The 14,796-nt window shown below is 41.3% G+C and overlaps 1 protein-coding gene across 1 annotated transcript in view; it reads left to right on the plus strand.

The window, feature by feature from the left end:
* TENM4 (teneurin transmembrane protein 4) overlaps positions 1-14,796 on the plus strand; it is a 749,441-nt gene that overhangs the window by 653,291 nt on the left and 81,354 nt on the right. The window contains exons 17-19 of the mRNA XM_056826133.1: positions 5,191-5,458; positions 6,769-6,912; positions 11,106-11,355. Of these exons, the coding sequence (XP_056682111.1) occupies positions 5,191-5,458; positions 6,769-6,912; positions 11,106-11,355 (662 nt within the window). The remainder of the gene's footprint in view (positions 1-5,190; positions 5,459-6,768; positions 6,913-11,105; positions 11,356-14,796) is intronic.

Consider the following 14,796-nt stretch of genomic DNA (forward strand, 5'->3'; position numbering starts at 1 on the left):
TTAAACCCTTAGTATCAAGTCTAAGATAAGAGAGCATCATTGCCCAGGGTCACATAGCTAAGAAGCGTCTGAGGCCATTTTTTCACCTAAGGCCTCCTGACTCTGGGCCTGGCTCTCCATCCCTGGGCCACCCAGCTGCCCCTTGTTCTTTTAGGAGACAAAGCAAGGAATTTCTCTTGAACCTCAGTTTCTTCATCTCTAAAATGAGAAGGTTGGAATAAATGACTTTCAAGGACGAAAATGTGATTCTTTGAGGGGGATCCTTTGAGCTCCTGAATCAAGAGGCAACTCCGTTTGAATAGATGACTCCATCAACCCAGAGGAAGTTGTCTATAGCCCAGAATGCAGTGTGCAGCCAGGAGACGTGCATCCAGAAAGCAGATTGGAGGAAATGATTAGCTTCTAAGCTCCTCCTCAATTAGATTTTCAGTATGGGCTGCAGCACTGTATTTTTTTTTTTTAAGTTAAATGCCAGCAAAATCTGTATGAATTTATTCCAAGGCATTAAGCTAAAGCTTTAACTTTGGAGTCAAGGGGTCTGGGCTGGAAATTCCTGTTCTGCACTTAATTCTTTCTACCTAATACTACTGTCACCATTCCTATTGTTGTTATTCTGTCCTCTTTGATCATGTCTAGCTCTTTGTGACTCCATTGGGGTTTTCTTGGCAATGACACCGGACTGGTTTGCCATTTCCTTCTCTAACTCATTTTATAAATGAGGAAACTGAGGCAAACAGGGTTAAGAGACTTGCCCAGGGTCTCATAGCTAGTAAGTGTCTGAAGGCAGATTTGGACTGAGTAAGATGAGTCTCCTCACTCCTGGCTCTATCCACTATACAACCTAGCTGTTTCCTCCTCCTCCTCAATAGTACTGCTACTACCACTATTACTACTGCTACAAAATAGTACTACTACTATCCCTGTTACTACTGCTACAAAATAGTACTACTACTACCACTGTTACTACTGCTACAAAATAGTACTACTACTATCCCTGTTACTACTGCTACAAAATAGTACTACTACTACCACTGTTACTACTGCTACAAAATAGTACTACTACTACCACTGTTACTACTGCTATAAAATAGTACTACTACTACCACTGTTACTACTGCTATAAAATAGTACTACTACTACCCCTGTTACTACTGCTACAAAATAGTACTACTACTACCCCTGTTACTACTGCTACAAAATAGTACTACTACTACCCCTGTTACTACTGCTACAAAATAGTACTACTACTACCCCTGTTACTACTGCTACAAAATAGTACTACTACTACCACTGTTACTACTGCTATAAAATAGTACTACTACTACCCCTGTTACTACTGCTACAAAATAGTACTACTACTACCACTGTTACTACTGCTATAAAATAGTACTACTACTACCACTGTTACTACTGCTATAAAATAGTACTACTACTACCCCTGTTACTACTGCTACAAAATAGTACTACTACTACCCCTGTTACTACTGCTACAAAATAGTACTACTACTACCACTGTTACTACTGCTACAAAATAGTACTACTACTACCCCTGTTACTACTGCTACAAAATAGTACTACTACTACCCCTGTTACTACTGCTACAAAATAGTACTACTACTACCACTGTTACTACTGCTACAAAATAGTACTACTACTACCCCTGTTACTACTGCTATAAAATAGTACTACTACTACCCCTGTTACTACTGCTACAAAATAGTACTACTACTACCCCTGTTACTACTGCTACAAAATAGTACTACTACTACCACTGTTACTACTGCTATAAAATAGTACTACTACTACCCCTGTTACTACTGCTACAAAATAGTACTACTACTACCCCTGTTACTACTGCTACAAAATAGTACTACTACTACCCCTGTTACTACTGCTACAAAATAGTACTACTACTACCCCTGTTACTACTGCTACAAAATAGTACTACTACTACCCCTGTTACTACTGCTACAAAATAGTACTACTACTACCACTGTTACTACTGCTACAAAATAGTACTACTACTACCACTGTTACTACTGCTATAAAATAGTACTACTACTACCCCTGTTACTACTGCTACAAAATAGTACTACTACTACCACTGTTACTACTGCTATAAAATAGTACTACTACTACCACTGTTACTACTGCTATAAAATAGTACTACTACTACCCCTGTTACTACTGCTACAAAATAGTACTACTACTACCCCTGTTACTACTGCTACAAAATAGTACTACTACTACCACTGTTACTACTGCTACAAAATAGTACTACTACTACCCCTGTTACTACTGCTACAAAATAGTACTACTACTACCCCTGTTACTACTGCTACAAAATAGTACTACTACTACCACTGTTACTACTGCTACAAAATAGTACTACTACTACCCCTGTTACTACTGCTATAAAATAGTACTACTACTACCCCTGTTACTACTGCTACAAAATAGTACTACTACTACCCCTGTTACTACTGCTACAAAATAGTACTACTACTACCACTGTTACTACTGCTATAAAATAGTACTACTACTACCCCTGTTACTACTGCTACAAAATAGTACTACTACTACCCCTGTTACTACTGCTACAAAATAGTACTACTACTACCCCTGTTACTACTGCTACAAAATAGTACTACTACTACCCCTGTTACTACTGCTACAAAATAGTACTACTACTACCCCTGTTACTACTGCTACAAAATAGTACTACTACTACCACTGTTACTACTGCTACAAAATAGTACTACTACTACCACTGTTACTACTGCTATAAAATAGTACTACTACTACCCCTGTTACTACTGCTACAAAATAGTACTACTACTACCACTGTTACTACTGCTATAAAATAGTACTACTACTACCACTGTTACTACTGCTATAAAATAGTACTACTACTACCCCTGTTACTACTGCTACAAAATAGTACTACTACTACCCCTGTTACTACTGCTACAAAATAGTACTACTACTACCACTGTTACTACTGCTACAAAATAGTACTACTACTACCCCTGTTACTACTGCTACAAAATAGTACTACTACTACCCCTGTTACTACTGCTACAAAATAGTACTACTACTACCACTGTTACTACTGCTACAAAATAGTACTACTACTACCCCTGTTACTACTGCTATAAAATAGTACTACTACTACCCCTGTTACTACTGCTACAAAATAGTACTACTACTACCCCTGTTACTACTGCTACAAAATAGTACTACTACTACCACTGTTACTACTGCTATAAAATAGTACTACTACTACCCCTGTTACTACTGCTACAAAATAGTACTACTACTACCCCTGTTACTACTGCTACAAAATAGTACTACTACTACCCCTGTTACTACTGCTACAAAATAGTACTACTACTACCCCTGTTACTACTGCTACAAAATAGTACTACTACTACCCCTGTTACTACTGCTACAAAATAGTACTACTACTACCACTGTTACTACTGCTATAAAATAGTACTACTACTACCCCTGTTACTACTGCTACAAAATAGTACTACTACTACCCCTGTTACTACTGCTACAAAATAGTACTACTACTACCACTGTTACTACTGCTATAAAATAGTACTACTACTACCCCTGTTACTACTGCTACAAAATAGTACTACTACTACCCCTGTTACTACTGCTACAAAATAGTACTACTACTACCCCTGTTACTACTGCTACAAAATAGTACTACTACTACCCCTGTTACTACTGCTACAAAAGAGTACTACTACTACCCCTGTTACTACTGCTACAAAATAGTACTACTACTACCCCTGTTACTACTGCTACAAAATAGTAAGCTCCCTGAGGGCTAGGAGTGCCTTTTGCTTTTTATATCCTCAGCATAAAGCAAAATGATTGGCATTTAGTAGGTGCTTAATAAATATTTATTGAATTAAATTACTACTACTAATAATAACCATAACAATGACAATAGCTAGCATTTATATTAGTGCTTTAGGTTTTGCCTAGTACTTTACATCTTTTATGTCATTTGACCCTTAAAATAACCCTGGGAGGTAAGTGCTATTATTATTCCCATTTTATAAATGAGAAAACTGAGATTGAGAGAAATTAAATACTTTTCTCAAGAAGCCTGATGAAGCTGATAAATTCCTAAGACAAGCTCTGAACTCGGGTCTCTGACTCCAAGGCCACTGTACCACCAAGCTACTTCTTGTTGGGTGACCCAAGGCAAGGCACTAAATTTCTCTGAGCCTCAGTCTCCTCATCTGTAAAATGAAGCAGCTGGACTTGGGGACCTCAAAGGTCTCTCCCAACTTGAAATCTAAAATCCTGTGTCTAGACGACCAGTGGGGTCTCTCGGTCTCTTTTTTGTTTCTTTGGGCCTCCCTGCTACAAACAAAGTCAGAATAAGTAAAAAAGTGAAAGGACGTGCCAGCCAAATAACCACCAGAACCTGTCCATTTCGGGTTCATGTTCTTGACAGTATCTGTGCCATGGAAATGTTGGTCGTCTATAAACCAATGGAGCCCAAGAGTGTCAGGCTGTTCACTGATTCTAAATTCTTTATTTCTATGTAATTTCTATTCTAAATTATTTATTCCTTCTGAACTCTTTTACCATATGACAGAAACTCTACAGCATCTCAGCTTTGCATTGTTTAAGGCTCAGAGGACAAAAAAACTCTGTCTGCTAGGAGTTTACATTCTATTGAAATTGTATTGAATTGACCTTTAGTTCCTTTATCTGTAAAATGGAGACAGTGACAGGGTAAAATGTCTTTTTACTGGGCTGGAAGAACTGACCCCCTGGAGGCCTCTTCCAGCTAGAGATGGTCAATCCTACAACAGTACTTGTTTCTGATCCGATTCTTCTGGACAGTTGGGTTTCACATTCTTTTCCAGGGACTTTTGGTTTACTAGAGAAACCAGAAAGTTTTGTTGTATCTTTCCACCTTAAAACCATGAAGCAAGAGGGCTTCCTGGCTGGTGCAGGAAAGTGGCCTCAGAAGAGCTCACTTCCCCTGGGTCTGCGACCAGGAGCATACGATTGAGAAGGGAGAGAGGGCTTAGAAAGCATCTGGTTCAACTGCATCCATCTCCACACTGAACTTCCATGATGTCCTCACTTATGCTTCTTCCCCACCTTACTGCTTCTTCCCTGCCTCACCACTTCTTCCTCTTTGTTCTCCAGGCTTTGCAGGAAGAGATCAGCATCTCGGGCTGTAGCATAAAGCTGAGCTACCTGAGCAGCCGGACGCCTGGCTACAAGTCCGTCCTGAAGATCAGCCTCACCCACCCCACCATCCCTTTCAATCTCATGAAGGTCCACCTCATGGTCGCTGTGGAAGGGCGCCTCTTCAGGAAGTGGTTCGCCGCCGCCCCGGACCTCTCCTACTATTTCATCTGGGACAAGACTGATGTCTACAACCAGAAGGTGTTTGGCCTCTCAGAAGCCTTTGGTGAGCTGCCTGCTGTTTTTATATTCATGCTTTCAGGATCAAGCATGTAATACCTGCCTTCTGCCCTCCCTTCTTTGGTTGATCCTCCTTCCTCTTCCTACCCTTCCTACACACACCTCACTTGAGTGAGTCACTCCTCTTTGGGCCTAAATTTCTTCATCGATCAAATTTGTTGTTCAGATATTTCAGCTGGGTCTGACTTTATGACCCCATTTGGTGCATTCCTGGCAAAGATATTGAAGTGGTTTGCCATTTCCTTTTCAAGCCCATTTTACAAATGAGGAGACTGAGGCTAACAGGGTGAAATGTCTTGTCCAGAGTCACCCAGCTCCTAAGTGTCTGGGGCTGAATCTTAACTTAGGTCTTTCTGATTCCATGCCCAGTGCTCTATCCACTGGACCACTCAGCTGTTCCATCACATATGGGCAGTTCAGTCAAATAGGGGCAAATAATAAACTCACATATAATGCTATATGTGTAAAAACCATTTTTCCAACCACAAAATCCAGATAGCAAAGGTAAGAGATATCTTTGGCCTGATCTGAACTCGTACGATCTGGGTTTCAATCCCATTTCTGCAACTTTGGTACTGGATGACTTTGGGCAAATTGGTAAACCTCCCTGGGCCTCAGTTTCTTCCTTTACAAAATGAGACAGTTGAACTAGAAGGATCTCTAAGGTCTCCTCCAACTTTAACATCCTATGCCCCCATGATTTTATGGGTCTTTTATTCACCCATTATGAGCTTATGTTATTTTTCTCATTTTTATGGTAAAAATCACAAATAGTTTTATTACATTAGCCACAGGTTATTATATAATGTAATTATAGCTAATTACATATAAACATAATGTAATGATTAGCTAATATAATCATTATATAATCTTATGTTAGCTATTATTATATTTCAGTTGACCTGTGAGCTCATCCATGCAAGAGACTCCTTCCCTTGCTCCACTGACACATCTTTTCCTTCTTGTCCTGAGAAAGTTTTATTCATATCATAGAAATTCATAGGATTTATAGTTAGAAGGGACTTTAGAAGTCTTCATGTTCAAACCCCGCCCCCATTTTACAGATGAGGAAAATAAAGCCCAATAAAGTTAAGAGAATTGTCTGGGATCACATTGCTAATACATATCTAAGGAAGGATTCCAACCAGATATTTCTGACTTTCCAGAACACTATCAGCTGCCCAATGTGCTGCTGGTTTTCCTCTCTTTCTAGTAATGTTTCAGACACATCAGGCCAGGTCATTTTTCCACTATTCATTTGTATTCTCTCTTTCTATTTTTCCATCCTTTCTCCAGTCTCTGTCGGATATGAATATGAATCCTGCCCGGATTTGATCTTATGGGAGAAAAGGACCGCAGTCCTCCAGGGCTATGAAATCGATGCTTCCAAACTGGGAGGATGGACCTTGGACAAGCATCACGCCCTCAACATCCAGAGCGGTGAGTGCCTCGGCCAAGGCCCTGTGGCCGGGGTCGCGGGGGCCACCACTTGGTCACTGCGATCTCTAAACCCTTCAGTCTCCACGTGAGGAAGGAGGCAGGAGGCTGCTGCTGGCAAATAATTCATTGTAACCCATATTTCTCCATGTAAGCAGATTTAAATGAAGAAAAACAACCTATTGGGCATAATGATGATTGGTGGAGGGTTTGTTTACTAAGAATAAAAGGTCTCGGCTAGAGATGTAGCCCAGATCTTCATTCTCAGCTGGCCACCAGCTGGCACTGTGACCTGGGGAAAGTCAATTAGCCTTTTTGGACCCCTACCGCACATTTATTCCAGCCCTGATGATAAAAGTGATTATATTTATAAAAGCACTTAGTAGGCACTATGGAAATGCTCATAATGTCCCTCCCCTCCCTAACGTTCTCTCTTCTAAAGTTTTTTATTCTGAATCCCTTTCTGCTTCTACTAGATGCTTTTTGGTGAAAAACTCAGTCAACCAAGCAGTGATCTTATATTTTGGGAGAAAGAAGAGATTTCCATATAAACCCTTCTCAGTCATTCATGAAGCAAAAGCCTGTTACAGAACAAGAAAAATTATCCTAGAAATAGTTATTCATCCTGAAAATCTTTATTCAGAACTTACTATGGACATGGCTGTGGGCTTAGCACTTAGGGTTGTATGTTCATGGTTGGCATAGTATTTTTTAAATTGCAGCAAATGCCCATATAAAATAAAATCAGAGAAGAGAAGCAGAGTCACCCAAGGTTGTCTGTTTATAAGAGTAGAATGTAGTTAAGCTCATTGTAGGTCATTTAACCCTGTCTGACTCAGTTCATCATCTGTAAAATGGACTAGAAAAGGAAATGGCAAACCACCCCAGTATCTTTGCTAGGAATACCCCAAATGAGGTGATAAATCAGACCCAGCTGAAATATCTGAACAACAAATTTGATCGATGAAGAAATTTAGGCCCAAAGAGGAGTGACTCACTCAAGTGAGGTGTGTGTAGGAAGGGTAGGAAGAGGAAGGAGGATCAACCAAAGAAGGGAGGGCAGAAGGCAGGTATTACATGCTCGATCCTGAAAGCATGAATCTAAAAACAGCAGGCAGCTCACCAAAGGCTTCTGAGAGGCCAAACACCTTCTGATTGTAGACATCAGTCTTGTCCCAGATGAAATAGTAGGAGAGGTCCGGGGCGGCGGCGAACCACTTCCTGAAGAGGCGCCCTTCCACAGCGACCATGAGGTGGACCTTCATGAGATTGAAAGGGATGGTGGGGTGGGTGAGGCTGATCTTCAGGACGGACTTGTAGCCAGCCCAACAAAGGACTAGTGACCTCATGGGGTGATCTCTCGAATGGTGTATGAATTGGATTTAAACGAGGCAGAATTTGAGGAGCTCCTGTGATGTCATTAGTTCTTTTCGAAAATGAAGGACAAACAACAGCTCCTCATACTGTGCCCAAATACTTGATAAGTCTTTGTTGGGTTGGCTTTATTATCAGATTGCCAAGGGCTTTGCCATATTCTGCAAAGACTGTAAAAATTCTAACAAAGATCATGAAGCATGTAAGATGGTTTTTAGATTAAAACAGTCATATTAGTTAACAAGAAAAAAGCATAAACTTACTCATAAAAACATTCTACAGAAGTCATTTTTTGTCCATACATGTTGAAGGAAAAGTGAGATTTGTTATCACTTTTATAACCTTCTCATCATTTCAGAGAGTGCTTTGAAGAGTCTTAGGGCTGATAGGGTTCATTTAGTCCAAGTTTCCACCCTATGCAAGAATCCTATCTTGTATCTCACTGACAGGTGGCCTTCCAGGCATCCAATTTAAACCCTTGTCTACAAGCTGGGGAAAAGATATGCATCCAACACAGATGGTTGTCAATCCAATTTTTTAAAGCTCTCTACAGATGGTGCTTTGATAACCTCCCTGGGAAACCTGTTTCTGTATCTCACCCTTCCTGGCATTCTCACTCGCTGAAATTTAAGTGAACTTCTTCTTCCATTCTTTTTAAAAATGGAAAAAAGTACTGGTCACTATTCCCTCAGTATTTCCATGCCATCTCATCCCCTGGGACTCTTGTCCTAAATTTTTTTATCAAATCCCCCTTAGAGTTTATGCCAGGATGCTAGATGCCTCCCTCTGGGTCTTTGAACTTTGTGTGACCATTGGCACACCAGGATTATCTGTCAGCCTTCATGATTGACCAACCTCCTTTTCCATCTCTAAATGCTGTTGATGTCATGAACATGATTTCACAATGCATTTTACCTACTGGTCATTTTCAGCCACATGATCCTGGCATCTGTGGCATCTCGCCTTTGCCTTTTGGTTCATTTGCAAAGCTGGTCCTTAATTCACAGCCATGTACATCACCATGAGAATATTAGTAATGGAAACATAGATTTTTGCAGCAATAAGAATCAGTTTAGTATTATTAACACTTAGAAACTTTGTTTAAATCAAGTTCAAATCAGTAGATTTTTCTCTTCCTCTTCAAATCTGAGCCAAGCTAAATTAACAATATCCTCCAAGATACGTGGACCAACTCAGTGACCTTCCTGCTAAGTATATATCACGACCTTGGTGAAAGGTGTTCATCAGCCACGTGGTTTTTCCTGGGTGGATTGCTCAGACTCTTTAGAGTAGCCCTCGATTTCATTGAGGAAGATTTGGATAATTCCAGTGTTTGATGCAATGAGCACCATGATACTTCTCCATATTCCTTTTTAAATCTAAAGTTTTGGGGAGGAAATTGACACTATAGCCCTAAAACCCAGACCACTATCAACTTTTCCCTGCTGTATCTTAGTGTAATTTATTTTCTTAAGTATATTACCTGGATTTTCGGCCTATCCAGCTTGATCCTGTAAATGGAGGTTGATCAACCAACATGTATAAAGGACTTACTAAGCCAGACACACTATGCTAATTGCTGGGGATACAAGGAAAAGCAAAAAACTGTGCCTGTCCTCAAAGAGTTCACAGTATAATATTCACTCTCTTAAGTAAAGCCTTTATGAGAATTCCAGAAATTATTTATTAAGGAAGTCTTTCTCAAATAAAGCACAGATTTTTAAAAATAAATTGTTTTGATGCCTTTTGTTTATGCATAGAAATTTCTGGATGTATGTCCTTTACCACGACCATCACTACCACTTAAGGAACTATTATAAGAAAGAAAAACAATTCAACAAAACCAGAGTCAGGGTGCAGCTTGGTGGCTCAGTGGATTGAGAGCCAGGCCTAGAGAGCGAGGTCTTGGATTCAAATCTGGACCCTGGGAAAATCATTTAATCCCCCCTTGCCTAGATCTTATTGCTCTTCTACCTTGGAACCAATACATAGTATTGATTCCAAGATGGAAAGTAAGCGTTTTTAAGGAAAAACAAAACAAAGCAAAACAGAGACAGAAAGCACTATAGATTTAAGCAAGGATAACGAAATGGAGGCTGAGGATCTTGACCAGTAGTTAGGCAGCATTGTCCTATACTGAACTGAACTGGTGGATTAAAAAAACAAAGAACAGTTATGATCAGAGGAAATGGCACTCATTGACTATATCCCTGCTTCCATTTATCCATTCCTCAGAGAGATGTAAAATTTTTATCACCTTCTTATATGAATTTTTAAGTTAACCTTTTCTTTTTAACCCTCACCTTCTGTTTTAGAATCAATACTGTGTATTGTTCCAAGAAAGAAGAGTAGTAAATGCTAGGCAATGAGGTTAAGTGATTTGCCTGGGGTCACGCAGCTAGAAAATATCTGAGGCCAGATTTGAACCCATTTTTCTAGACCTGGCTCTCAATCTATTGAACCACCTTGCCCTTAATTTAACCTAGGAGGATTTTTTTTTAATTTGGCAAATGTGTATGTGACGAACCATTATCTGTTTCTAAAATTTTATGTTTAATAGAAATCAAATAAACAGTTTATTGTAACAAGAGGGCTTGTCTTCATATCCCAGATCTGCTGTTCATTACCTGCATGACTTTGGGCCAAATTTCTCCTCTCTGGGCCTTTTTAAAATGAGAGGGTTAGATTAGATCATCTCTAAAATCCCTTCCAGCTTGAACTTCATTGTTTTCAATAAAGGGGCGTTCCTGACTCATCCATTGGGAAGAAAATAAAACTTCTTCATCCTGAGTTACCTTTTTCTTTCCTCACCTGTGTCCTAGGTATACTGCATAAAGGAAATGGAGAAAATCAGTTTGTATCCCAGCAACCACCTGTCATTGGGAGCATCATGGGGAATGGACGGCGGCGAAGCATTTCCTGCCCTAGCTGTAATGGCCTTGCCGATGGCAACAAGCTCCTGGCTCCAGTAGCCCTTGCATGTGGCTCAGATGGGAGCCTCTACGTTGGGGACTTCAACTACATTCGGAGGATCTTTCCCTCTGGCAATGTCACCAACATCCTGGAGTTAAGGTAGCGACCCTCTCACCATAACTTTCACCCATCCTGTTTCCCCCGTTCTTATGGGGCCCAGCTAGAATTAGCCACTGGGACTCCCAAGATGGCACCACAGCTTGAGTGAGGCAGTCTGGGTTGGAGCCTCTGTAGACCAATCATTCCACTCCACAGGTGGGGCAAATGAGGCAGAGGTGTCCCTCTGGGTGAGTTCCCCCCTAAGGTAATTTCTCCACACTGTCAAATTTTGGAAAGGAAAGAGTCCTCGAAGGTCAAGGCCATGCCAAAGTCTCTAAGAAGAGCTGTTCTATAGGGAGTGGAATGAAGAGGGTATTATTATTTTTTAAGTATATCATCTTGATTTGGGGCCTATCCAGCTTACACCTACAAATGGCTATCCATCAGGCAGCATTTTTTTTAAACCCTTACCTTCCATCTTGGAATCAATACTGGGTTTTGGTTCTAAGGCAGAAGAGCAGTTAGGGCTAGGCAATGGGGTTAAGTGACTTGTCCAGGGTCACACAGCTGGAAAGTGTCTGAGGTCAGATTTGAACCCAGGACCTCCCATCTCTAGGCCTGGCTCTCAATCCACTGAGCTACCCACCTGCCCCCATCAGGCAGCATTTTTTGAAGAACCTGCTAAGTGCCTGACTGAGGATGCAAAGAAAGGCAAAACACTATACCTGCCCTCAAAGAGCTTCCAATCTAATATTCATTCCCTTAAGTGGAAGCCTTTATAAGAATCTCAGAATTTATTCAGGAAGTCTCTCTCAGGTAATGCACAGAAGAGTTTGTTTCAATAAATCTTTTCATGGAGATGCTGAAGTGTTGATGCCCATTGGTTTCAGTCCCTAAAGAGCAGATTATAGATTTCCTTCCTCCTTAAATGTTCATTCATTCACTTATTTATCCATTTGTATTCAAGGAGCATTTATTAAATGACTACAGTATGAAATTGACCAAATAGAATTAAAAATAAATAAATGAATGAATGAATGAATGAATGAATGAATGAATGACTACAGTATGCCAGGCCCTCTGCTGGATGCTAAGGAGAGAATCACAAAAGGTTTGTTAAGGATCTGATTCTGGTCTCAGCACTCACCAAGGAGGGTGAAGGACCTAAGCATGCCCAAGATGCCCCTAGCTGAACTCTCCCACATTCAAGGTGATTCAGTAATAAACACTGTTGATGGAACAGCTGTTTTCATAGAACCAGTTACTGGGAAGGTGCCTAGTTTAAGATGGGATGCTGCCCTCACAAAGCTTAGGATGTGCTTGGTTGGAAGGAACAGGTTTGTGGATGCACTGAATACACAGACACCTAAACAGAAGCCTTGTCAGCATTCAGTCAATTCGGCCAACACGTATTGAGCATCCCTCCCATCCTGAGCCTATCCTGGACACTAAGGAGCCAGCAGCCCTGAGCCGATCATGGTCCCTGCTCTTACGAAGCTCCTGGGGGCTTCGTGGCTCCCACTGGCCTTAGAATCAGAAGCCCAAGAGCAGGATCCACCTCTGCAGCTCACCCCCATGGGCAACCCTGAATAAATTGTTTCATCTCTCTAAAACTCCCTCCCCTTTTTTTTTTTAAATCTGTGAAATGGAGTAGTAGATAATGGAGTGGGGTCAGCCTTGGAGGCAGGAAGACCCAAGTTCAAATCCTGCTTCTGGCACATGCGGGTTTGTGACCTTTTGTAAGGAAAGTGTTGAAGTTTGCAGAGGGAAGTGGCATGAGACCAGCAGGAAGATTCTGGAACTTTGACGGGGAGTTAGGCTGGGCCCAAGGCTGTTAGCTGGCTCTCTGGAGAATCTCTAGAGGGGTTGGCTGCAAAGTTCCAGAATCTTCCTGCTGGTCTCATGCCACTTCCCTCTGCAAACTTCAATGCTTTCCTTACAACAACCTCAAGCAAATGGTTTCCTGTCTAAGTGCCCTGGACAGTTCTTTAAGACTTCATTTCTAATGAGGTGCCAGGTTCCTCAGTGGAAGGACTTTTCCATCAAGTTGATGGAATTCCAGGTCTGATGCTCCATCCCCAAATGAAGGGGTTGTACAAGATGATCTCTCAGTCAAGTCTGGTCTCAACCCTTCCAAGCTGTGTGACCCTGGGCAAGTCATTTATCCCCAATTGCCCAGTTCTTACTTCTCTTCTGCCTTGGAACCAATACTTAGTATTGATTCTAAGACAGAAAGTGAGGGTTAAAAAAACGATCTCTTAAGTTCTTTTCCAATTCTAAATCTGTGATCTAAGGAATTTTTCCCCCCACTGGGCAACTAGATGTCACAGTGTACCCAGAGTCAGAAAGACTGGGGTTCAAATCCACTCTTAGGGATTACCAGCCATATGACCCTGAGGAAGTCGCTGAACCTCTTTCCCTCAGTTTCCTCCACAGTAAAATGGGGATAATAACAGCACCCACCTTGTAGGTTGCTGTGAGGATCAAATGAGACCATATTGACCAGACACTTGGCATATTAGCTGGTGTAAATGCTTATTCCCTTCCCCTCCCCATTCCCTTCTTCATTGGGAAGAGAGCATCTATAATCCCTGGGTTTTGAGGTCCTGGTCTAGATGTCTCCAAAAGAGAGCCTTGCAGCTAGCGTAGATGTTACAGTTAACCTATTTTTACTACCAGATTCCAGGGCCCTCGGGGTCCGCAGGCCTGCCGCAGCACCATCAGTGCCTGGGATTCTGGTGGTCCGTACTTTTTATTTAACAATGGAGACTCTGGGAGGTGAGGGTGCCAGAGAGATAGCTCAGAGGCCCAGAGTCTCCACTGTGAAAGAAATCCATCTAGATGTAGCTTTTTCATAATTGAGCCTCATCCCCTCTTTAGTCCCTCTTTCATGGTTTCTGTTTCAGTTTTCCCCTCTACTAGATGATAAACTCCTTGAGGGAGCCCATCTTATCTAAACACAAATTTCTCATGAGCCCTGGGCACAGAGCTATATTCAGCATAGCTACTTAATAAATATTTGTTGAATTGAATTTGAATTTGAATGGTGTCCACACAATACCGGTCTATAATTTGGAATATTTGTAGTTGGAGAGGAGGGGAGATTTAGGAAAGGAAGCACAATAGGGGGTTTGTGCTGGATTTGGAGTCTGGAAGATCTTTGTGAGAATCCTGCCCCCCATTCATACGATCTGTGACCCCAGGTAGGTCTCCTGGACCTCACTTTCTTTGTCTCTAAAATGGGAAGGTTGGACTAGACGACCTCTAAAGTCTCTTCCAGCTCCAAATTGACGACCTTATGACCCTGTAAGTGACTAGAAGAGAAGTGCCCCTAAAGATAAGAGTGGCTCACGGCTTATATTCCTGCCACATTCTTAGGAGAGTTAGATCCTCTAGAGAGTGGTGTCGTGCAGCAAACGCTTTATTTTGAGCCAGAATCGAGTTGGAATCTTTTCCAATGCATGATTCCCATTATTCTCCTTCACTGCACCATATTGCTGG

Source organism: Monodelphis domestica, chromosome 4 (assembly GCF_027887165.1).
Source record: "Monodelphis domestica isolate mMonDom1 chromosome 4, mMonDom1.pri, whole genome shotgun sequence".
Taxonomy (NCBI): domain Eukaryota; kingdom Metazoa; phylum Chordata; class Mammalia; order Didelphimorphia; family Didelphidae; genus Monodelphis; species Monodelphis domestica.